This window comes from Ranitomeya imitator, chromosome 6 (genome assembly GCF_032444005.1).
Source record: "Ranitomeya imitator isolate aRanImi1 chromosome 6, aRanImi1.pri, whole genome shotgun sequence".
Classification (NCBI taxonomy): domain Eukaryota; kingdom Metazoa; phylum Chordata; class Amphibia; order Anura; family Dendrobatidae; genus Ranitomeya; species Ranitomeya imitator.
The window spans coordinates 290,637,846-290,661,936 of NC_091287.1; the positions used below are offsets into that span (position 1 = coordinate 290,637,846).

A 24,091-nucleotide genomic window follows, 5' to 3' on the forward strand; every position below is an offset into this window, starting at 1 on the left:
GAAATGCCAAACTCAACATAAATATTGCAGATGACATTAAAGACAGATTTCTGATGCGTTTAGCTTGATAAATCTGGTCTATGGTGTTTATTGTGCAGTTGACAGATGCTCCTTAAAATAACCACACACAACTCTGTTATTGTTGTGTAATATAGGATAAATGAATACTTCTTCAATATGAAGCATCATTTCCTAAGAGGAAGCTGAAATGTACTTTGAGTATAATGAATAGTTCCTTCGCTCTAGTTGCACTCTTCTCAGCCACCAACCTTGCTGACCTGGTTGCAACTGTCCCAGCTCCACAGTATGGATTGAATCTCAGGAGTTAATAGGGATTAATGCTAGTCTTCCATGATGACCTCAAAAGACTTCAAAACTGTCCACAACTACATAGTGTTTTCGTATAAATAGAAAATCTCATGCTGAGCCGCACCGTCATTGTACAAAGCATACCAGGAATATATGTAATTCTACCATCCAGCAAAGAGTTCTTTACCCTTATACATATTCAGATTTCTGCACATGTATGCAGCTTCAAATCTGACCATCTGTTCAGAGGATCACGTGCATCATTTCTAGGAAACTTACAAACTCTTGCACTAGTTTGTCTTTTAACGAAAAATAATTTTTTTTTTAAGTAATCTAAAAACGTACCGTATTTATCTTTTAGCCAGATTATGATAATGTAGGTATTTTTTGGATCTCCTATAGAAGTGGAGAGAGAGTCAACTGTTAGGGTATGTGCACACGTCTGGATTTCTTGCAGAAATTTCCTGAAGAAAACCGGAAATTTTCTGCAAGAAATCCGCATTTTTTTTTTTGCGTTTTTTTCGCGTTTTTCTTAGCATTTTGCAAGCGAAATTAGCTTGCAGAATGCTAAAGTTTTCCAAGCGATCTGTAGCATCGCTTGGAAAACTGACTGACAGGTTGGTCACACTTGTCAAACATAGTGTTTGACAAGTGTGACCAACTTTTTACTATAGATGCTGCCTATGCCGCATCTATAGTAAAAAATAGAATGTTTAAAAATAATTAAAAAAATGGTTATACTCACCCTGCAGACAGCCGATCTCCTCAGCGGCGTCCATTCCTGTAGATGGTGTGTGTGAGCAGGACCTTCGATGACGTCGCGGTCACGCGACCAATCACAGGACCGCGACGTCATCGTAGGTCCTTCACACAGACCATCTATATGAACAGAAGCGGCAGCATGCAGCGCAGAGAGGCGGGAAGACACCGGGGCCATCAGAGGGTAAGTATATGACTATTTTTTATTTTAATTTTTTTTTTTTTCACTAATTATATGGTGCTCAGTCCGTGGAGGAGAGTCTCCTCTCCTCCACCCTGGGTACCAACCGCACATAATCTGCTTACTTCCCGCATGGTGTGCACAGCCCCATGCGGAAAGTAAGCAGATCAATGCACTCCTAGGTGTGCGGAATCCCCGCAATTCCGCATTTTTAATGAACATGTTGCTTTTTTTTCCGCAATGCGATTTTTTCACAGAAAAAAAAGCAACATTTGCACTAGAAATGCGGAATACACTGTAATTAATAGGAGGCATATGCAAGCTTTTTTTCAAGTTTTTATCACATTTTTATAGCAAAAAAACGCGAAAAAAACGCGAAAAATTCTGAACGTGTGCACATGGCCTTAGACCCCTAATGATATGACTTTCTTACAAATGCTATCTATATGCCATAAGTGTCCAAGATGGACCAACCAAGTTAGGAAAGCAGTTCCCAGTTGTATGGAAATAAAGCTGATGTAAATTAATATTCTCATACATGTTTGTAGGAATGCCTCACAGTTTCAAGCTTATTGTTCAGGAATCTCAAAGAAAAGGGTTGGTGGGGGAGTACCGTAAATGGAGTTCAAGAAAATGTAATAAAAGAAGCAAACCATTATGCATTTTCCCACTTTTATAAAAAAAAAAAAAAGTTAAATACTACTAAAGGGTTTGTCCCGTTCTTTTATATTGATGGCGTATCCTTAAGACAGGTTATCAGTTAGATTGAGGGTGCAAGGCAATCTTGCCTTGCGCAGGCGTGTACTATGGAGGACAGAGAATGAACTTCAATCCAATATTGCAGCCAGCATGCAGCCAGCGGGTAAGGAAAGGGTGAATCAAACACCCGAAAACCCCGCCCCTATGGCTGAAAATTGTTCCCTCCAAATTCAGGTGACAGAGTCCCTTTAAGTCTAAGGGGCCATTTCATTAAGACAGATGTCTTGCACTCCAGTCTTGATGAAGGATCCACTAGAATAAGATGAATCCAATTAATTAAGAGGCATGAATGGTGTAAATTAAGATTAATTTGACAGGCTGTGCTTGGCCACGTCCTCTCCTACTAAACACTCTCCTCTTTTTAAAAGGTTAACAAAGACATCTTAAAACCAGCAAAAGTCCCCACATTTTTGCTCCCTACTGTGAGCTGCGGAAAAACTGGGACATTCCACAAAATGTTATGCTAGATTTCTGGTGCCAACTCTTTGATGAATCAGCCTCTAAACTGTATTTCTTATATTATCATGTACAAATAAATACCTTGTACAACGCCTTATAGAATGTCGAGCACTAGAAAAGTCCCTTGTAAATTTGGCTAAGATGAATCGCAATGGGCTGCTGTATGAAAATGTGACTTTCTGCTGATGTGGAATACATCTAGGATTTCACCTACTAACACAATAGTTTAATTCTGAGCTTTTTCAGTTGAATTGTTTTGGATTTTAAAAACGTACCCAAAGACGCCACAAGATGAAAATTAACTAAAAACAAACAAAACAATTGTTTGGGGGTAAAACTTAAAGAAGCACTCCCATTAAAATGTGTATCCTTTTAATATACTGCAATCATCATATTATTTAAAGGGAACCTGTCACCCCGAAAATCGGGGGTGAGGTAATCCCACCGGCATCAGGGGCTTATCTGCAGCATTCTATAATGCTGTAGATAAGCCCCCGATGTTACCTGAAAAAGGAGAAAAAGACGTTAGATTATACTCACCCAGGGGCGGTCCCGCTGCTGGTCTGGTCAGATGGGCGTCTCCGGTCCGCTGCGTCGCCTCCCATCTTCTTTCCATGACGTCCTCTTCTGATCTTCAGCCACGGCTCCGGCGCAGGCGTACTTTGCTCTGCCCTGTTGAGGGCAGAGGATAGTACAGCAGTGCGCAGGCGCCGGAAAGGTCAGAGGCTCGGCGCCTGCGCACTGCAGTACTTTGTCTGCCCTCAACAGGGCAGAGCAAAGTACGCCTGCGCCGGAGCCGTGGCCGAAGATCAGAAGAGGACGTCATGGAAAGAAGATAGGAGGCGCCGCAGCGGACCGGAGACGCCCATCTGACCAGACCAGCAGCGGGACCGCCCCTGGGTGAGTATAATCTAACGTCTTTTTCTCCTTTTTCAGGTAACATCGGGGGCTTATCTACAGCATTATAGAATGCTGCAGATAAGCCCCTGATGCCGGTGGGATTACCTCACCCGCGATTTTCGGGGTGACAGGTTCCCTTTAACATTTCTGTCAAAATAATACCACTTCAGAGAAGCATGGCGAAACGGCGTTGGGGTGGAGTGACGCCAACAGAATTCCTTATAGTGATATCCATTGCTGTAAGTACGTCTGCATCTGAAACTTTCTAATTACAGTGACTACACTATAAATTGATTTAGTCCTACTTAGCTGGACTCTACAAAACATTTAGCTACTGGTTGAAGTACTAATAGAGATACATACTCTGTTATTTTGCACTTGCACTTTGCCATAGCTTATTGTGACTGTGGGCTCATTCTTTTCATTCTTCATAGATCCTTTAAGGTATGAGTTTACTCGTATGAGGTATTCCCTGTCCATTCCTACTTTTAACCACTTTTTTAATATTAAAATTATAAAATGTTTTAATGATGTATTTTGGCATATGTCTCTTCTTATCCATTGACTAGGTACTCAGGTAGAGTTTATAAAATCATTATATAGCGCTGTGTACTTAAAATTGCTCATTTTCACTTTTTACTATTCTTTTCCATTAATTTTATGAAATCACATGATTAAAAACTGACTAGCAGAATCCTTCTGAGCTCGATGTTGAAACAGGAGTTCTATTTTCCCTGTATAACTCAGTCACTGCAAAAAAAAGCCTATTACGGGGAAAGGGGCTGTGCAGCTGGGTCAAGAAGTGAAGAGGGTAATGAAATTCAAGAGAGACTTCCTCTTTCTAAATAGAGCAAAGAAAAGAGAAAAATTAGCTGGGTAGAAAGGCAAAAAATGAGCAATTGTAAGCACACAGTGCCATATAATATGATGACTGCAATATATTAACATAATAAAAACATTAATGGGAGTGCTTCTTTAGAATGACTGTTTTAGCCAATTGTCTAAAAGTAAGTTAGCGGTGTTTTTTTTTTTTTGCACCGAAATCTGGACAAAATATATTTTGGTCATTTAAAAGATTTGTTCAAAGTATATTTCCAGGAAGATAGTTTCTTCTTAACCGGTGTCAATAACCCCTTAGGCTATGTGCCCATGGTTCTGTAAACCTGATGTAAAACTGCTGCGAATCTGCAGTGGCCAATCCGCTGCGGATCTGAAGGCAAATCCGCAACGTGTGCACATACCCTTAAGAACCTGGGGTATTTAATTTTTTGCTCCCCTTCTTCCTATAGCCATAACTTTTTAATTTTTTTGTCAATATGGCCATGTGAGAGCTTGTTTTTTTTGTGGGACGAGTTGTTCTTTTCAATGGCACCATTGATCTTACCATATTGTGTACTGGAAAACGGAAAAAAATTACAAAATGCGGTGAAATTGCAAAAAAATTGCAATTTCACAATTGTTTTTCAGATTTTTTTTTACCATGTTCACTAAATGCTAAAACTGCCAGGTCATTACGCGTTCACAGACACCAAACATGTCTAGGTTCTTTATTATATAAGTGGTGAAAAAAATACAAAGTTTGTAAGAATTAAAAAAAAAAAATGTTGCCATATTCCGAGACCCCTAGCGTCTCCATTTTTCATGATCTGGGGCTGGGTGAGGGCTTATTTTTTGCCTAACAAACTGATGTTTTTAATTATACCATTTTGGTGCATATATGATCTTTTGAAAGTCTATTATTGCATTTTAATTCAATGTTGCAGCGACCAAAAAAAACATAATTCTAACGTTTTGATTTTTTTCTTGCTACGCCATTTAATCATCAGATTAATTCTTTTTATATATTGATAGATCGGGTGATTCTGATCGTGGCAATATCAAATATGTGTATGTTTGATTTTTTTATTTTATTTTCAATGGGGGCGAAAGGGGTGTGATTTGATTTTTTTTTTACTTTAATATTTTTCAAAACTTTTTTTTTTTTTTTTTACTTGCCTCAATAGTCCCCATGGGACACTAGAAGATTCGATCATCCGATCGCTTGTGCTACATAGAGCAGGGCTGCAGACCTGCTCTATATAGCAGATATGCTCACTTGCTATGAGTGTCGACCGCTGGGTGGTGCTCATAGCTATCCGGCTATGACAACCACAGGGGTTTCCTGCTGACCCAGTGTTGTCAAGCCAACCCATCGGTGACCCGGGCGCCGATGGGAGGAGGTAATGAAGCGCTTCCTGCGTGTGCATGTTAAATGCAGGTCAGAGTATGACAGCAGCATTTAACATGTTAACTGCCTCGAATACCACCCGTGGCTGTTAGGGGCACATGACAGCTGATTAGATCAGCTGTCATGTGCTGGAAAAGGTGCGGACTCATCGCAGGAGCCTGCACTAAACAGGCGGAGGCGTCCAGTGTCGAATATATCCGTCATTTGACGTTAAGGGGTTTTGATTGGTTAGCGCCAGAGGAGAGAAAAAAAGAAAACAGCCACCCAGAGACAAATTTTGTGGCATATGGCAAGTTGCATATTTTTTTGGCACTAAGGGGCACAGAAGAAAAAGAAAAAAAAAACTGTTCCAAAATCAGTGGAGCAGTGACAATTAAAGAGCCACTTTGTTTACGGTAAATGTAAAAAAAAAAACCTTGAAAAAGTCCCTTTTAAATATGAATGATCAAGATGAACAACATAACAACCAAACTGGATGCATAAAATGCATATAGCCACATAAGCAGACCAATCGCTCAGCAGACAATTGTTTAGCTAATGATTGTTCAATCATAAAATGAGTTTGGTCTGATGTGTACAGCCACCTTAAGGATTAGTAACAGTTTAAAAAAAAAAAAAAAATAGTGCTGCACTATTTTTCTGAAAAAAAAAAACAACACTAACAACACCGAAACGCAATGTATCCAATAATTAATAATTGTTTGTTGGTCGCTATTTGTGTCCGCCATGTGATGAATCGATCTCCTGCAGGAATATTGCTTTTCCATAAACAAATAAAATTAATAATGTAGATATGACCCCAGCATTGAAAGGAACGTTACTAAGACAGAAACATCTCACTTATCTAATATTGAAGACTTTGCATGCAATCTATGTAATTCCCTAGAATACTTTTCCATCATATTTTTACTTTGTGTGTTGAACAATTCGACTGTTATAACTAAATCCACCGAACATTATCGCACCGCCATATCTGCGTGCCTGAACACCTGGAGATTAATGCTCATTAATTGATCTTGAGAAATAACGAAAGTCACTCCAAATCATAGTAATTCCACATAGGTTCATATTAAAAAGCAGAGAAGCCTCGGCAGAAAATAAAAGTTATCTACAATAACATGCCAGAGGCGACGCTGCGTAACCAAACAATAAAACAGAGAAGAGCATCGTTTTTTACACCCTAAAGTGCGTGCTGTCCCATCACTGTGCAGATGACAGATTAGCTAATGAAGGTGTATGACGGTTTGGCCTGGAGGGAAAGAAAACAACACTGACCAATTCCACCTGTCATAGATGAGAGATGCCAGAAAAACGTGTAATCTGCGTGATCACCAAATGTTCCCTGTTTATTGAGCCCACATGTACTTTATCTGGACATCGTGTGTCAGCTCCCTGGAAAATCACGATTTGCAATCATTTCTGTTTTTAATGGCTACTTATGGAAGTAAAAAAAAAAAACAAAACAAAGCGAAAACATCAATGTCAATAAGAGCTGATACCAACATGCGATGGTTAAAGGGGTTGCTCACTACGATAAAACATTTTAAGTCGTGTCCGCTGTAAAAAGAAAATTCTGCAAACGCTATGTGAGGCAGACTGCCAAACTGACGGTGTGCAATGCATGTGCCATCATGATTCCCCTGTATTCCTTGTTCACATTTGGAGGCAAGTCTTAGTCCACATTCAGATGTCTATTTTCACATAAATGTTCTGTGATTTTACAGATAAAACATGTACCCATTATACCCTATGATGTGGTTGACATGCCCATGGTTTTTACACTCACCTCCTGTCGTTCTAGCGATGTCGGCACCACTGTTCCCGGAGAGTGACGTGACTTGTGTCACATGTAGACTTCAGCAAATGAGAACACACTGTTTGGCTGAAGCTCATCAATATTCCGTCAGGTTGGACGTCCTCCCTGATGAAATAGTAAAAGGCTGCCGCAGCCTGCACATGACATGTCACTCTCTGGGAACGGTGGTGCTGACATTGCTGAAGCAACGTCACTGCAGGAGGCAAGGATACACCGATTTTATTTTAATTAGGGTCCTTGATTTATTAAGCTGAAGTTGTCCAGTAATGGACAACTTCCTTAAGCTTGCTGGTGTTTTTAACTAAAAGAGCCACCTTGTGCAGCACTAATGCTGCCATTATGTGATGGTGACTCTTCTTTTTGTGCTTCCTTTCAACACAGCAATATTATTTTTATAATTTTGACCCCATACCTTTAGTCTGTCCAGGGGGCACGTCTTCTCCCCCGGACACAACCGCCTCCCAGCCATCACTCAGCCCCTTCGTGCGCCTGGCGCCACCTCCTCTGTCTTCAGTGACGTACCCGGCGCCTGTGCTGTGCTTTTCTTTTTCGGGCATGCACCATTTGCACTGCCCTTCAACTCACATCACCTGATGGAATTCATCTAGTGCAATTTCAAATGCCAGGGCTCAATTTCAGCCCCAGTCCGTACCTGCTTGTGGAGTATATTTACAGATATGCATGACAGCCTGCCTGATCTATTAGTATGGGAACGACCAATAGTGTGTTAGCCAGCATGGTGAATTAATGACTGACACTTTGTATGAGCATTATTTGGGTACATTTAGAATACTAAGCTGATGTGCATCAGTGCCTCTGTGCTACCTACATCATTTACCACTGGGCCTGCAGTGAACTGTTATTTTAACAACTGTAACAATGCCACTCACTTGGGAGCAATCTGAGGTATCACAGGAACCGTTTCTATTTAAAGTCCAGCTGGTTGATTTCAGTCCTCAAACTACATCACAGGAAAAATGGGGAATAATATGAACTTGTGTGTGGTTTTTTTCATATTTTTAATAACTTTTTACTGGATTTAATAGTCCCCACAGCAGTTAAACGCACATGATGCCTCGTTAAAGAAGCAGTCATGTGGGTGGGAAAAATGCGGGCTTGGCGTGCGAGCTTGCATCAAAGTCACGGAGCCGGAATATGATATAACGTGCGTCATATATAGTGATGGGCGAACCCAAGATTGTTTCGGTTACCAGAATGATTAAAAAAATAAAAAAACGGCATGGGAACCCCTCTATTTTTGATAGTCAGCCAAGATAACTGACAGCTGAGGGATGCAGCCCGCAGCTGTCAGTTTTGCCTGCGAAGGTTAACAAAAATTGAGGGGACCCCATACAATTTTTTTATTTTATGTATTGCACAGGCACCGACTGATAAATATTCTTATCTTCTTATGCCTGCTCTCACTGCTACCAGTGAGATAGGGATTATGATGATGAGAGTAGTACTCATCAGCTGATGCCTGTGACCGGCAGTAACCTTTTTACCGCCGGTCACAGCTGCTAGCTCACAAGCTGTCATCTGTACATGGGAACCGCAGCACTCTGGCTGCTGGTAACGAACTTACCACCGATTAAACCCAGTATTTCTCAAGCCGTCACACATTTACAGCATAGAAAATATTTGGGCTGCCGAACCCGAACAAAAACACGGACTTCAGGGAGAAGTCCATGTTCGGGGTCCGTGCACGGAAACTAGGTGTTCGGTACGGAGCCCAAACTTTACAATTCGGGTTTGTCCATCCCTAGTCATATTTCTTAAATGTCACATGTGTAAAATCATGAATGCTTTTTATATTTTTCTCCCCTCCTGACAGTCACATGACCAAAACGTAGGCAGGATTAATGGAAGAGAAAGTGACTCCCACAGATCAGCAAATCTACTTTAATTTACAGGAAAAAGTACCGTAAATTATAGAGCAAACCTATGTCAGCAAATGTTCTCAACATAGAAAAATAAATCTCAGTTTTCACAAGTGGTCTAGTTGTAGAGGTAACAGAGACTGGTTTGGAAACATCTGTATATAGATTAAACTTGGAGGATCTCCTGACATGACGACACTGCATGCCTGCTCAGATGGTACAATTAGATTTTAGAAAGGTATTTCTTCTTAGAGAATTGACAGGTTAATAAGATTTATTTCAGCACAGCTTGTCCCTATTAACATCCAACCGATCTGACTGGAATAGAAGAGCCACATATCAAGCTTGTTGTAATGCACATTATTGGAAAGAGGAGGAAGCAATTCGGCAATTGTCTACATTATTTTGACATTCAGAATGGCAAGCTGTTCCCTTGTGAGGAAAGAATAATCAATGGGAGTTTTCATTGCTAACAGGAGAAATGTCTATGATGACGGAAGAACAAAGCACTTTTTGTAACCTTCAGAAAAAAATGTAGGTGGATAAATGCCCTAAAACTATACTGCACACATCCAAAACATAACATAGCAAAAGAAAATAAATATTCCCTGAAGGGAAATTGTTAAAAACGGAGTTTCCCATTTAAAGGGGTATTGTCAAGTTATTAAATTGGTTTAATTAGTTTAAAAGCAGGAAAATAAGCGCGTTTGCAATTAACTTGCTTTTTCTGCTGTCATTCATTCAGCAATGAATTTTTATCTTTTATAGTGTACAGCTAGTTTCCATGGAGCTTGGCCTCCAAACCCTGACCCAAAGTGCACAGTAGTTACATTACAGAAGAAAGGTTAACTCTTAAAGGGAACCTGTCACCCCGTTTTTTCAAGAAGAGCTAAAAATAGCGTTAAATAGGGGCAGAGCTGGGCTTTACATTAGTGTATTTTGGAGCCTTTATTCCCCACCTATGCTGCCGAAATACCTTTGTAAAGTCGCCGTTTTGGGCTGTCACTCACGCTGGTCAGGTCATATGGGCGTGGTGACAGCGCTGTTTCTCCCCCAGATCTCCGTTGGTGGCGTAGTGGTGTGTGCATGTCCAAGTGGCGAATCTACTGCGCAGCTTCAAGGAAAATAGCGCGATCTGCGCTATTCAGCCGTTTATCGTGGGCGCGGCCATCTTTGTGAGGCCGCGCGTGCGCAGATGGTTCTTCTCGGCTTCCCGGGGCTTCTCGACGGCCATTTTCCTGAAGCCGAGTTCGCATCTCGGCTGCAGGAAAATGGCCGCCGCGATCTCCATCTGCGCACGCGCGGCATCCCGCGGCCATTTTCCTGAAGCCCCAGGAAGCCGAGAAGAACCATCTGCACACGCGCGGCCTCACAAAGATGGCCGCGCCCTCAGATAAACGACTGAATAGCGCAGATCGCGCTATTTACCTTGAAGCTGCGCAGTGGATTCGCCACTTGGACATGCGCACACCACTACGCCACCAACGGAGATCTGGGGGAGAAACAGCGCTGTCACCACGCCCATATGACCTGACCAGCGTGAGTGACAGCCCAAAACGGCGACTTTACAAAGGTATTTTGGCAGCATAGGTGGGGAATAAAGGCTCCAAAATACACTAATGTAAAGCCCAGCTCTGCCCCTATTTAAGGCTATTTTTAGCTCTTCTTGAAAAAACGGGGTGATAGGTTCCCTTTAACATCCCAGTAAGCTCTGCGGCCCACTGAAACAGCAGTAAGCTGCTCATCTCACTCCCATCCATCCTGTCATCACTGAAGCGATGCAGCTATAAATCACCAATCCGCAGGTCTGCTAATCTCATCTTTCTGCCTAAGAGACAACTTGAAAAGACCCGTTTAAGAGATCTCAGATTTTTAGTAAGTATGGACCGTAGGCAGTGACTACCTAGAACTAACGCGTGTTCTTGGAGATATCTTTCACAGCAGAATGGCTAGGAAAGAACAGGTATTCCAAAAGCTGCGGGTCCTCAAAACTGCAGTGAAAATTATAGAGTAGATTTTTTAAAATTACTTTTATGATAAAGTTAGGGTGTGGCACGTGCATAATTGTCCCCTTATCAAAGTATTGCTTTACCATAAAAAGATTTTCAATTTCTCCTTTGACACTGTTGAGATGAAGATCAAAGATGGACAAAAAGAACTTGTGGAATTTGTGAGCCAAGTAGACAAGTTGAAGGACCAACCTAAATGCTTTGTTGTGAAGAATCCAAACGAAGAAGTGAAGAGGCGGCACTCTTATGTGGTAAAAACTAATACTTATTTAATTCATTAAGATTAAAAAGTTTTGCGTACTCCTAAGGCTTCACTTGGACCCGCTGAAGAATAAGGATTACGCAAAACGGCCGTCGACTACCATAGAACCGACTACCCCGCATCCACATTTTTAATCATAATGAACTACAGTAAATACGATTTTTTTACCGGATGACAGTGACACCTCGTCACTTCTTCGTTTGAATTCTACACGACACCGCATGCCTAAGGTGTTGCAGCTATATCCGTGAAGCAACGTGCTGCCAGGCTCTCGTGGAACCATTAAGGTATGAATGTTGTGTTTAGTGCCGGTATATTTAATAACCTAAATGCTTTAATTGCCCAGCACCAAAAAACATGTGTATGCAGCAACCGGAAAAAGTAAAGCATCAGCTAAAAATGGTCCCTGAGCCTGAAATTTACCTTATTGCAAACTTTTATAAAATGGTTAACACACAACTTTTATATAAATATTACTAGTGCTAAAAATCTCAGGAGACAAATATGTAAGGTGTTGTGACTTCCTTCTGAAACACAAGGGGTAAGAGAAATAAATGTTGTGAGAGTCAGATGAACTTCATCAGATATAAGATCAGTGCATATAATAATCTAACAAATGGAACACTTCAAGCCCAATTCAATAGGTTTTTTTTTGTATTCATTGATTTTTCTTTTTGGGGGGCACCAAATTCCTCAAAATGGCACATGTAAAGAATTTTACACTAAACAGAAAAAAATGCACTTTATTATTGTCTTTAACTTTTTTTTGCAACTTTGTACTCGCATGTTGTGCTAAAACTATGCAACATTTGCACAAAAATACAAAGCATGCATACAATCACTCCAGGAGAGTACATTGTCGCATATATTTTGAGACTTTTTTAAAAAGACGCAATTGATGAATAAGCCGAAAATATCTACACACCTCAAACCCTGACCACAATGGCGAACACTGAAAAAACAACAAAAACAAAACAGGCAAACACATAAAATAGATTGAAATAAACGCAATTTAAAAGAATAAGGTGCAAATATAACACAGGCAAAGAACATCAAAAACGAGACAAAAAGGCGAGTAAATATCTCTATTCTTTCAGTCATACACAGAGTGATCTAAGCTGATTACAAAAAAAGGATTTTTACGCAACAAAACAAACTCATCCTGCCAAATCTAGGAGGAGCCCTTTAATAAATCATAACAGCAAGGACGACTTAGTATTGGTAGCGTTTTCTGGCATCTTATTATCTTGTAAGACTATTTCTACACTCATATTATCAGTAAATGTCTACGATGTCCCATAATTTTCCAATTCTAGGACTATGGAACAAACCCATCAAATTATGAGCACAAAAAAAAAAAAAAAAAAAAAAAAAAAAGGTGGTGCAATATACATTAGCGAAATGTTAAAAGTGGATTCGTCACTAGGTTTTGCTACCCCCTATCTGGAAGCAGCATAATGTAGGAGTACAAACTGCGATTCCAGTGATGTGTCACTTACCGGGCTGCTTTCTGCAGATCCACCAGTTCTCTGAATGCTGGGCTCTGTGTAGCGGTGCTTTGTATAACCCTGCCCACACGGCTGATTGCACAGTGCACACAGAAAGCTGCTAGTCAGTGGTGGGGGCAAGGTTATACAGAGCTCATGAATATGGGGGACTACATGGCAGCAGGTTTACTAGTCGTCAAGTAACAATCCCTGGCTGATAAAACTTATTTTATCAAAACTACAGCAAACAGCCCAGTAAGTGACCCATCGCTGGAATTTGTGTCTTTGTCTCTACATTATGCTGCTCCCAGATTAGGTGGCAAAAACCTGGCGATAGGTTCCCTTAAAACAGTATTTTCTGTAAAGGGGGCGGTCAGAGGGGAGTGTTTTGACAACAAGTTGCCAAATTTCTTCATGAGTTTCAATTTTTTTTATACATTTTGAATATAGATGGTAGGGCCGCTGTTTGTAGTATGTCACACATAGCCTATATGTATTATGCTTTGATTATTTGGGGTAATTTGAATCCCATTTTTTTTTGTAAATTGACACAATTATGTTACTGATAAAAGTGGTGATAATGAGCATCACTATTCATATTTATTGTTGGATCAATAATCTGCAAAAACCAGTATGGTCAAATTCACAAACCAAATAGAGCTTTAGGCAGGGCTGTGGAGTCGAAGTCGGAGTCCATTTTGCTGGAGTCTGTATCAAATGGACCGAATCTGACAATATACAGGGCGGTCCAAAAGTAGGTGGACAGAAAATAATATTTATTTTGATTTATATATAAAATTATATTTACTAACACAAGCATAAAATTGACAATTAAATTTTATTCTGAACAATAATACAAAAGCCCTTACATTTTATCAACACAAGTGCGCAAACTGTTTTCCATCACAATTTGCGCAGCTTTGAAGTCTGCCTCTTACGCTTCGACAAACATTTTTGCACAAGTCTCTTTGGGTATTAAATTCTTGAAATACATCTCCTATGTAATTTTTCAAATCACTAACACTTTTTGGTTTTCGACTATAAACGTTGTCCTTGAGTACTCCCCAAAAGAAAAAATCCATTGGGGTCAAGTCTGGTGAACGTGCCTGTCTGGATCATCCTCCAATAAACCATGAATTAGACGTGGACGATAAGCTTTCCACCCAATAGATTTCAGGATTCGCATGATGAAAGCTCGGGAAATTCCCAATTCTAAAGAGACTCTTCTGGTGGACTTTTTTGGACTCTGAACAAATAATTGAGCAATAAGTTGTTTATTATTTTCTGTACTGGCTGTTTTGGGTCGACCAGTTTTTGGAGCATTAAGGATTGAGCCAGTGGCATCGAATTTGTCACGAATGTGGTAAATGGTTTGTCTCTCTGGGGCTTGAGTACCAAATGTCTCAACCCAATTTGCTCTAACTGTTTCAGCATTTTGAGATTTCCAATACTCTTAAAATCCATTTTCTTTGATCTCTATTTAAATTATTTGCCATTATGGGTTATCTGAATTATCTGAAAAGAAAACAGATTTGGGCGAGATTTATCTGTGAAAACTGGATCTGTAAAACTGACTCAGTTGCCCTTAGCAACCAATCAGATTCCACCTTTCATTTTCCAAAGAGTCTGTGAAGAATGAAAAGTGGAATACGATTGGTTGCTAAGGGCAACTGAGTCAGTTTCACTTTACACCATGTTTGATAAATCTCCCCCTTCAAAACCCTATTACACATAGCGTCCACCTACTTTTGGACCACCCTGTATAATAAATTGGGTGCAGTAGTACAATTTCATAATAATTTGGGAAAGTTATAAAATGTCCTATAGAGGTCTGTTCTGTTCCTGATCTAAGGATCTGGGTTTTTAGTGGAGATGAATCTGTGCTGCACTTTATGTCCATGCTCAGTAGTGACCACTGCTGTGGAGTCGGAGACCGGGAAATTGACTACAGAGCCCTGGTGTTAGGGATAAAAAATGTACTTGATGGTATTTAGTACAACATTTAAAAAACAGTAAGGACTCATTCAGACGAGTTGACTGTCTGCCATCTGTGGCCAAATGGACCACATACACCTGTGCAAATCAAACGGAGAGTACAGTAGAACATTTTCACATGCAGACCAATAGTCCACGTTAAAAAAAAAAAAAAAAAATCAAGTGTTGGTGTTTTGAACAGATATAAGGATGTTAAAAACCGACGTGAATTACAAATAACTGATGAAAAAAAATTGACAATTCTTTCTGAAGAACGAATGATTTTTGTATGCCCTTTTGATCTGGGTCTAAATGTCATAACTACTATAATTTGTTTTATAGAAAATACCTGTATTCCTCATAATAACCAATTCTGGAGCATCTTTTCACAGAACTGTGGGACATAATTACATATTACTATATGGTCTAAAACTTAAAATTCACCAGATTTATCTTGGTAGTTCGCACTGTTTGATAAATGTGGCACAACTTTAGACAATCTAGTCTAAGTTTAAGGTTGGCTTACTTTATGCCATAGATTTAGCCAAAAAAATCAGTACAAGGTGTCGCATTTTATACTATGCCCCTCTCCAGTAAGCCACATCTCTTTAAAAAAAACATAGTGCAATTCATGAAAAAAAATTATGACAGAAATTGAACCAGAATTCTGAAGGATTTAGCTTGATCTCTCTCCTCCTTGTGTCATTCCTTTATTTTTCCTCCTACGAATGTATGAATAAACTGACAGACGGATTTGGCGTGCCCCTACACAGTTGGTCATTACTGCTGGGACTGTGTAAACCTGTATAGGGACCCATCCCTAACTGGTAACACCCAGTTGTCAATTTATTCATCAGTTTCTAAAAGAGGTGGATATAAAAGAACCCCACATCATAGAGTTAGGAGAAAAGATACTCCAGACTTCACTCACTGCTCTGATCGCCTCTGCTTTTATGATCACTGCATTAGGCCAGGATCACACATGCGAGAAACGCATCCGTGTCTCGCATGTGAAATCCAAGCTCTGGCGCCGGCACTCCAGAGTGGAGCGTGTGGCCGCATAGCAACACATGGAGCTGCACGCTCCGTTCTGGAATGCCGGTGCCAGAGCTTGGATTTCACATGCGAGACACGGACGTGTTTCTCGCATGCGTGATCCCGGCCTTACTCAGGACTTGGACCACACGCGGTGAAAACTCTTGTATTATCATCAATGCTAACTCCTCAATTTCATGCAAAAAAAGCAGAGAATAAAAAAATAGGGTAAGGATAGCGTCTTATCTGGTAGATACATATCAGAAATTGTATTGATGTATGCTGACCTGATCCAGGGTTGATAAGCTGCTGCAGATCCACAGGTGATTTCACCAGAAGACCACATAAAACATGGAAAGTTTGTGGTCAATATCCACTCTGACCATAGAAAAACATATTTTTTATTTCCTGACGAAGAAGCGGGTTACACTTTGAAAAGCGTAGAAAAAAAACCAAAACATTATTTTATAATGCTTCTGGCGTCTGACGTTTCTTCACAAGCTGGCAGCGCGGATGTGGACCACAAACTTTCCATGCTTTATTTCCTCAGTTACATGTCGTACAATCAGACTTAAAATCTAAGCTTTTCAAATCCTATTTACATTAAGCTAAATATTTTACTCAGGCAAAACAAACAGTAAAAACACCAAGAGGACATGCCGCATGAGACAGACAAAATGTCTAACATACCCATCCTCCCTGCTCTTGGATCCAGTTCTGTAGATGTCTATTCAGGTACTCCGTCATCCATCCAGCTATGGAATCCACCAAAGGAGACATCTCACGATTCACACTCTCTACACACATGACTCCTCCAAACTCAAAGAAAGCCACAATTCTGCCCCAATTAACCCCATCATGAAACAGCTCCTCCACCACCGCGGCAAAACGAAGACGGACTGTGGATGGGGTTAGGTGGAGGAGCCCTGAGATATGTCTGAAGTCTTGCTGGTATAAATTGGAGAACTCATCTCCCGCTCGACTCAGTGTCTGGAATAATGCCAGGGGAACAGGTTGTAATGGACCATCTTCAGCATTATCTTCATCTAGTGGTTGAACAGCATCTTCTTCAACATCTCCTTCTCGCTGGGCAACATCCAGGTCTGCCTGTGGGGAAGGGATGGGGGACGCAGCAGATGTACAGCTTCTGGGAGCAGCAGGTGCATTGTCGAGAAGTGGTAATGGAGAATTACTTGGAGATTCATTATCTGAAGAGGAAGCAGCAGGCAAATCTGAAGCAAGAGGTTGTCCAGGTGGACCACCAGGTACGGCAGACACCTCTCCATCATCAGTAAGATTATTGTTAGCAGCAGAAGCAGCTGGGTGACCAGAAGATACCTGTCTTCCTTCTTCCCATTCATAGCCCCTCTGTGACAGCTTATAATGGATGTATTTCACCACAATGTCCCGATGGTCATAGCCTCCTCTCCTATGATGAGCCATATCACCCAATGATGAAAACAGTGGCCAAAAAGAAATATAAAATATAAAAATATAATAAATCTAACCCTACCCAGGTCTCAGAAACCGTCGGCAAGCGTTATACTTTAGTTGTGAGCGCTGGGTCTCTGAGATGCTCTCTCATTCTTCAAGCTGTGGATCCCCCTCCTCTTCTTTCAGTGGAGTTCTGTACATTTACTGTAATTTCCCTCCTATAGGTGTTTTCATTATCAGATTTCAAGGGACATTCCCTTCTTCACGCTGCAACACAAACACATGTGGGTTTCCCGTGTGCAATGCAAAACTTTACAAGTAAGAATAAAAAGAGATTAGAGAATGTGAAGAGATACAAATGATAGAGGTATGAGTAGCGGAGAAATAAAGCCATGTATACCAACTATGTGGCCCACCGTATGCCGGCCAGGAGACTAATGGATAAGTAATATGGAATGCAACAGCTATTCGCTATACATACGGTATATACTTTTCCAAAAAATTACTTTGCCTAGTCCAGAAATGGCACCTGACATTTATAGGATTATTGCTCCTGTTGGAACATTTCCAAAAATAATTACATCAAGTGGCAACTTACTGCTGCCCCAGCTCAATACACTATAGAATAAAGGCTATAATATGTGTATGTGTAATATATATATATATATATATATATATATATATATATATATATATACATACATACATACGCAATCGAATGTACATTATATGTAATACACACACCCACACAACATTGTATATACATTCACAATGTGCAGACACTCAACATTGCACATACATAATGATATATATATATATATATATACACACACACAAACACATTGCACATGCATACATAATATATCCATACACACAACATTGCACATGCATACGTAATATGTACATACACACACAGCATTGCACATACATTATACACACACATCCATCTTTTATATATATAGACACACATTGCTCATACATACATACATAATATAAACATACACATAATGCACATGCATAATACACACAAAACATTGCACATACATACATAATATATACACACACATTGCACATACATACATAATATATACACACACACACATTGCACATACATACATAATATATACACACACACACACATTGCACATACATACATTATACCCCCACAAGCATTGCACATACATACATACATAATACACACAGACAAAATTGCATAATATATACACACAAGCATTGTACATATATACATACAATACACACAACATTGTCCATACATAATACATGCACACAACATACATACAATATACACACGTTGTCCATATACCCACACACACTGCACACAGATACATATAACGCACACACCCAGCATTGTGCAGATATACATGTACACCACACACACATGTGCTACCTAGACAGCACAGCCGTCCTGACTCCGCACAGCCATGAATTCTGTCATGTACTCACTGGCTTCCCCTAATAAGGCGGTGCTGTTGGACTTCCCCGTTCATTTGAATCCATGTACGAACTTCCAGGACCTGCGGGCTCCGTGCAGCTCTCACATCCTGAGGGGCAGCTGAGCGCATCAGTCACAGCGGCAGCGGCAGCAGCATCTCTATGGCGGCCACCCAGCGCAGCCTGCTCCCCGTGCACTCGCGTGATCCCAGCACACACAGGCTGCAGCCGCCGCCGCACTAGCCCCGGTATCCGCCGCACTAGCCCCGGCTCGGTATCCGCCGCAGGCTGCACTGTCTGCCGCCGTGTGTCATTCAGTCTCTGTATGTTGTGCTTCCTGCAGTCATGTTGACTCCCAGAGCTAGCCGGAGGCGGGACGCAGCTCGCCCGCTGAATTGTGTGCAGTGTGAGGGGACAAGCCAGTGCTGGGCGGACTGGATGTGATTTCCTTCTGTATTCTTTGCGCATGATGGCGATGACTGCCCTCTAGTGGGCGGTGTGTGCTCTGCAGCCTTCCAGCAGAAAATGCCGGCAGCAGCGGCTGACTCCACTCACCAGGTCAGATATGGGCAGATTGGGCTCTTATCAGATTCCTGCTTAGCCCATGCTTTTTTTTAGGAATCTGACAGTTCCAGAGATATGACACATTTTATTTATTGCTATTTTTTATGATTTTTAGAAGGGGGTGACTCATTGGATTCTTTGTGGGCGTGTATTTGACCTATTATTACCCGGTGAGCCCGGCCTCCTTGGAACGGCCATAATAACCAGCACTGCATAAAAAGGCCCAAATCTCTGGACCTGTATGGTGGATTCATAAAAACAAAACATGGGAAACTCAGGGGAGCAGCGGGAAAAAAATAAGACCCCAAACTGTCCTTTTGACCAGGTGACAGGGCCTCCTTAAAGAAGTGGTTCTAGAAATGGTTACTAACTCTCCTACACATGAGGACGGGAATACACGGGACCTTGCCTTCTTCCACCTCTGCCCAGTGCATAATCTTACCAACATGTCCCTCTCCCACTTTCTGACCAGAACCTTCTCTCCTTCTCTGTCAAGAACTGTAGCCCCGCTCTGGAAACCCATATTTACCACACTTACCAATATTTACATGCTATCAATACCCAGCAACTTATGAAGAATTTGCATTCATCCATGGCCCCAATCTCCTCCCTCTCATGTCCAATTCATCACAATAAAACACTGGAAAGTGCGCTTAATAAGACCGGCGTCACACACAGCGTATGAAAATACGGTCCGTATATTACGGCCGTAATACGCTGAAAAGTCCCGAAAATAGTGGTCCGTAGCTCCTCCGTAGGCAGGGTGTGTCACCGTTTTTTGCGCATGGCATCCTCCGTATGTAATCCGTATGGCAGCCATAATGCGTGTTTTTATCGCAGGCTTGCAAAACCGACATACGGCTATACAAGGGATCCATGTGTTAAAAAAAAAACAAAACATATATACTGTCTATATATATATGTGTCAGTAGACACATGTATGTATATATATTAATATTTCATCCAGCGCGATATAGCAGAAAGTCGGTAATTCAATGTTAGTAGTGTGTATATGCAAAATTTGGCTGTTCTAGCTAGTAAATTAAGGGGTTAAATGGCGGAAAAAATTGGCGTGGGCTCCCGCACAATTTTCTCCGCCAGAATAGTAAAGCCAGTGACTGAGGGCAGATATTAATAACCTGGAGAGGGTCCATGGTTATTGGCCCCCCCCTAGCTAAAAACACCTGCCCCCAGCCACCCCAGAAAAGGCACATCTGGAAGATGCGCCTATTCTGGCACTTGGCCACTCTCTTCCCATTCCCGTGTAGCGGTGGGATATGGGGTAATGAAGGGTTAATGTCACCTTGCTATTGTAAGGTGACATTAAGCCAAATTAAAAATGGAGAGGCGTCAATTATGACACCTATCCATTATTAATCCAATACTAGTAAAGGGTTAAAAAAAACACACACACACACACACATTATTAAAAATTAATTTAGTGAAAAAAACACAAAGGTTGTTGTATTAATTTATTCTACTCTCAATCCACTCACTGAAGACCCTCGATCTGTAAATAAAAAAAAAATAATAAACCAAGAATATACATACCTTCCGAGGATCTTTAACCCCTTTCTGCCATTAGACGTACTATTGCGTCCATGTGGGGTGGGCTTTACTTCCCAAGGACGCAATAGTACGTCATATGCGATCGGCAGCGCTCACGGGGGGAGCGCCGCCGATCGCGGCCGGGTGTCAGCTGTTTATCGCAGCTGACATCCGGCACTATGTGCCAGGAGCGGTCACGGACCGCCCCCGGCACATTAACCCCCGGCACACCGCGATCAAAGATGATCGCGATGTGCCGGCGGTACAGGGAAGCACCGCGCAGGGAGGGGGCTCCCTGCGGGCTTCCCTGAGCCCCCCGCAGCAACGCGATGTGATCGCGTTGCTGCGAGGGTCTCACCTCCCTCCCTGCTCCCTCCAGCCCCGGATCCAAGATGGCCGCGGATCCGGGTCCTGCAGGGAGGGAGGTGGCTTCACAGAGCCTGCTCAGAGCAGGCACTGTGAAGGCTGCAGCGCTGCATGTCAGATCAGTGATCTGACAGAGTGCTGTGCAAACTGTCAGATCACTGATCTGTGATGTCCCCCCCTGGGACAAAGTAAAAAAGTAAAAAAAAAAAATTTCAAATGTGTAAAAAAAAATAAAAAAAAATATTCCAAAATAATGAAAAAAAAAAAAAAATATTATTCCCATAAATACATTTCTTTATCTAAATAAAAAAAAAACAATAAAAGTACACATATTCAGTATCGCCGCGTCCGTAACGGCCCGACCTATAAAACTGGCCCACTAGTTAACCCCTTCAGTAAACACCGTAAGAAAAAAAAAAAAAAAACGAGGCAAAAAACAACGCTTTATTATCATACCGCCGAACAAAAAGTGGAATAACACGCGATCAAAAAGACAGATATAACTAACCATGGTACCGCTGAAAACGTCTTCTTGTCCCGCAAAAAAAGAGCCGCCATACAGCATCATCAGCAAAAAAATAAAAAAGTTATAGTCCTGAGAATAAAGCGATGCAAAAATAATTATTTTTTCTATAAAATAGTTTTTATCGTATAAAAGCGCCAAAACATAAAAAAATGATATAAATGAGGTGTCGCTGTAATCGTACTGACCCGAAGAATAAAACTGCTTCATCAATTTTACCAAACGCGGAACGGTATAAACGCCTCCCCCAAAAGAAATTCATGAATAGCTGGTTTTTGGTCATTCTGCCTCACAAAAATCTGAATAAAAAGCGATCAAAAAATGTCACGTGCCCGAAAATGTTACCAATAAAAACATCAACTCGTCCCGCAAAAAACAAGACCTCACATGACTCTGTGGACCAAATTATAGAAAAATTATAGCTCTCAAAATGTGGTAACGCAAAAAATATTTTTTGCAATAAAAAGCGTCTTTCAGTGTGTGACGGCTGCCAATCATAAAAATCCGCTAAAAAACCCGCTATAAAAGTAAATCAAACCCCCCTTCATCACCCCCTTAGTTAGGGAAAAATTAAAAAAATGTATTTATTTCCATTTTCCCATTAGGGCTAGGGTTAGAGTTAGGGCTAGGGTTAGGGCTAGGGTTAGGGCTAGGGTTAGGGCTAGGGTTAGGGCTAGGGTTAGGGCTAGGGTTAGGGCTAGGGTTAGGGTTAGGGCTAGGGTTAGGGTTAGGGCTAGGGTTAGGGCTAGGGCTAGGGTTAGGGCTAGGGTTAGGGCTAGGGTTAGGGCTAGGGTTAGGATTAGGGTTAGGGCTAGGGCTAGGGCTACAGTTTGGGTTGGGGCTTAAGTTACAGTTAGGGTTTAGATTACATTTACAGTTGGGAATAGGGTTGGGATTAGGGTTAGGGGTGTGTCAGGGTTAGAGGTGTGGTTAGGGTTACTGTTGGGATTAGGGTTAGGGATGTGTTTGGATTAGGGTTTCAGTTATAATTGGGGGGTTTCCACTGTTTAGGCACATCAGGGGCTCTCCAAACGCGACATGACGTCCGATCTCAATTCCAGCCAATTCTGCGTTGAAAAAGTAAAACAGTGCTTCTTCCCTTCCGAGCTCTCCCGTGTGCCCAAACAGGGGTTTACCCCAACATATGGGGTATCAGCGTACTCAGGACAAATAGGACAACACTTTTGGGGTCCAATTTCTCCTGCTACCCTTGGGAAAATACAAAACTCGGGGCTAAAACATATTTTTTGTGGGAAAAAAAAGATTTTTTATTTTCACGGCTCTGCGTTATAAACTGTAGTGAAACACTTGGGGGTTCAAAGTTCTCACAACACATCTAGATTAGTTCCCTGGGGGGTCTAGTTTCCAATATGGGGTCACTTGTGGGGGGTTTCTACTGTTTAGGTACATTAGGGGTTCTGCAAACGCAATGTGACGTCTGCAGACCATTCCATCTAAGTCTGCATTCCAAATGGCGCTCCTTCCTTTCCGAGCTCTGCCATGCGCTCAAACGTTGGTTTCCCCCAACATACGGGGTATCAGCGTACTCAGGACAAATTGGACAACAACTTTTGGGGTCGAATTTCTCCTCTTACCCTCGGGAAAATACAAAACTGGGGGCTAAAATATAATTTTGGGGGGAAAGATTTTTTTTTTTAATTTTCACGGCTCTGCGTTACAAACTGTAGTGAAACACTTGGGGGTTCAAAGCTATCACAACACATCTAGATGAGTTCCTTAGGGGTCTAGTTTCCAAAATGGTGTCACTTGTGGGAGGTTTCTACTGTTTAGGTACATTAGGGGCTCTGCAAATGCAATGTGACACCTGCAGACCATTCCATCTAAGTCCTCATTCCAAATGGAGCTCCTTCCCTTCCGAGCCCTCCCATGCGCCCAAACAGTGGTTCCCCCCCACATATGGGGTATCAGCGCACTCAGGACAAATTGGACAACAAATTGTGGGGTCGAATTTCTCCTGTTACCCTCGGGAAAATACAAAACTGGGGGCTAAAAAATAATTTTTGTGGGAAAAAATTTTTGTTTTATTTTTACGGCTCTCCATTATAAACTTCTGTGAAGCCCTTGGTGGGTCAAAGCGCTCAGCACACATCTAGATAAGTTCCTAAGGGGGTCTACTTTCCAAAATG

The 24,091-nt window shown here is 41.4% G+C and overlaps 1 protein-coding gene across 2 annotated transcripts in view; it reads right to left on the reverse strand.

The window, feature by feature from the left end:
• BCL2 (BCL2 apoptosis regulator) overlaps positions 1-19,374 on the reverse strand; it is a 248,886-nt gene extending 229,512 nt beyond the window's left edge. The window contains exons 1-2 of one of the 2 annotated variants that reach the window (XM_069730647.1): positions 18,956-19,374; positions 16,748-17,758 (exon numbers count right to left, since the gene is read on the reverse strand). In XM_069730647.1, coding sequence (XP_069586748.1) covers positions 16,748-17,500 — 753 coding nt within the window. In that variant the 5' untranslated portion in view covers positions 17,501-17,758; positions 18,956-19,374. The remainder of the gene's footprint in view (positions 1-16,747; positions 17,759-18,955) is intronic. The other variant, XM_069730648.1, reaches the window with a different exon arrangement.
• Between the last annotated feature and the right edge of the window lie 4,717 nt (positions 19,375-24,091).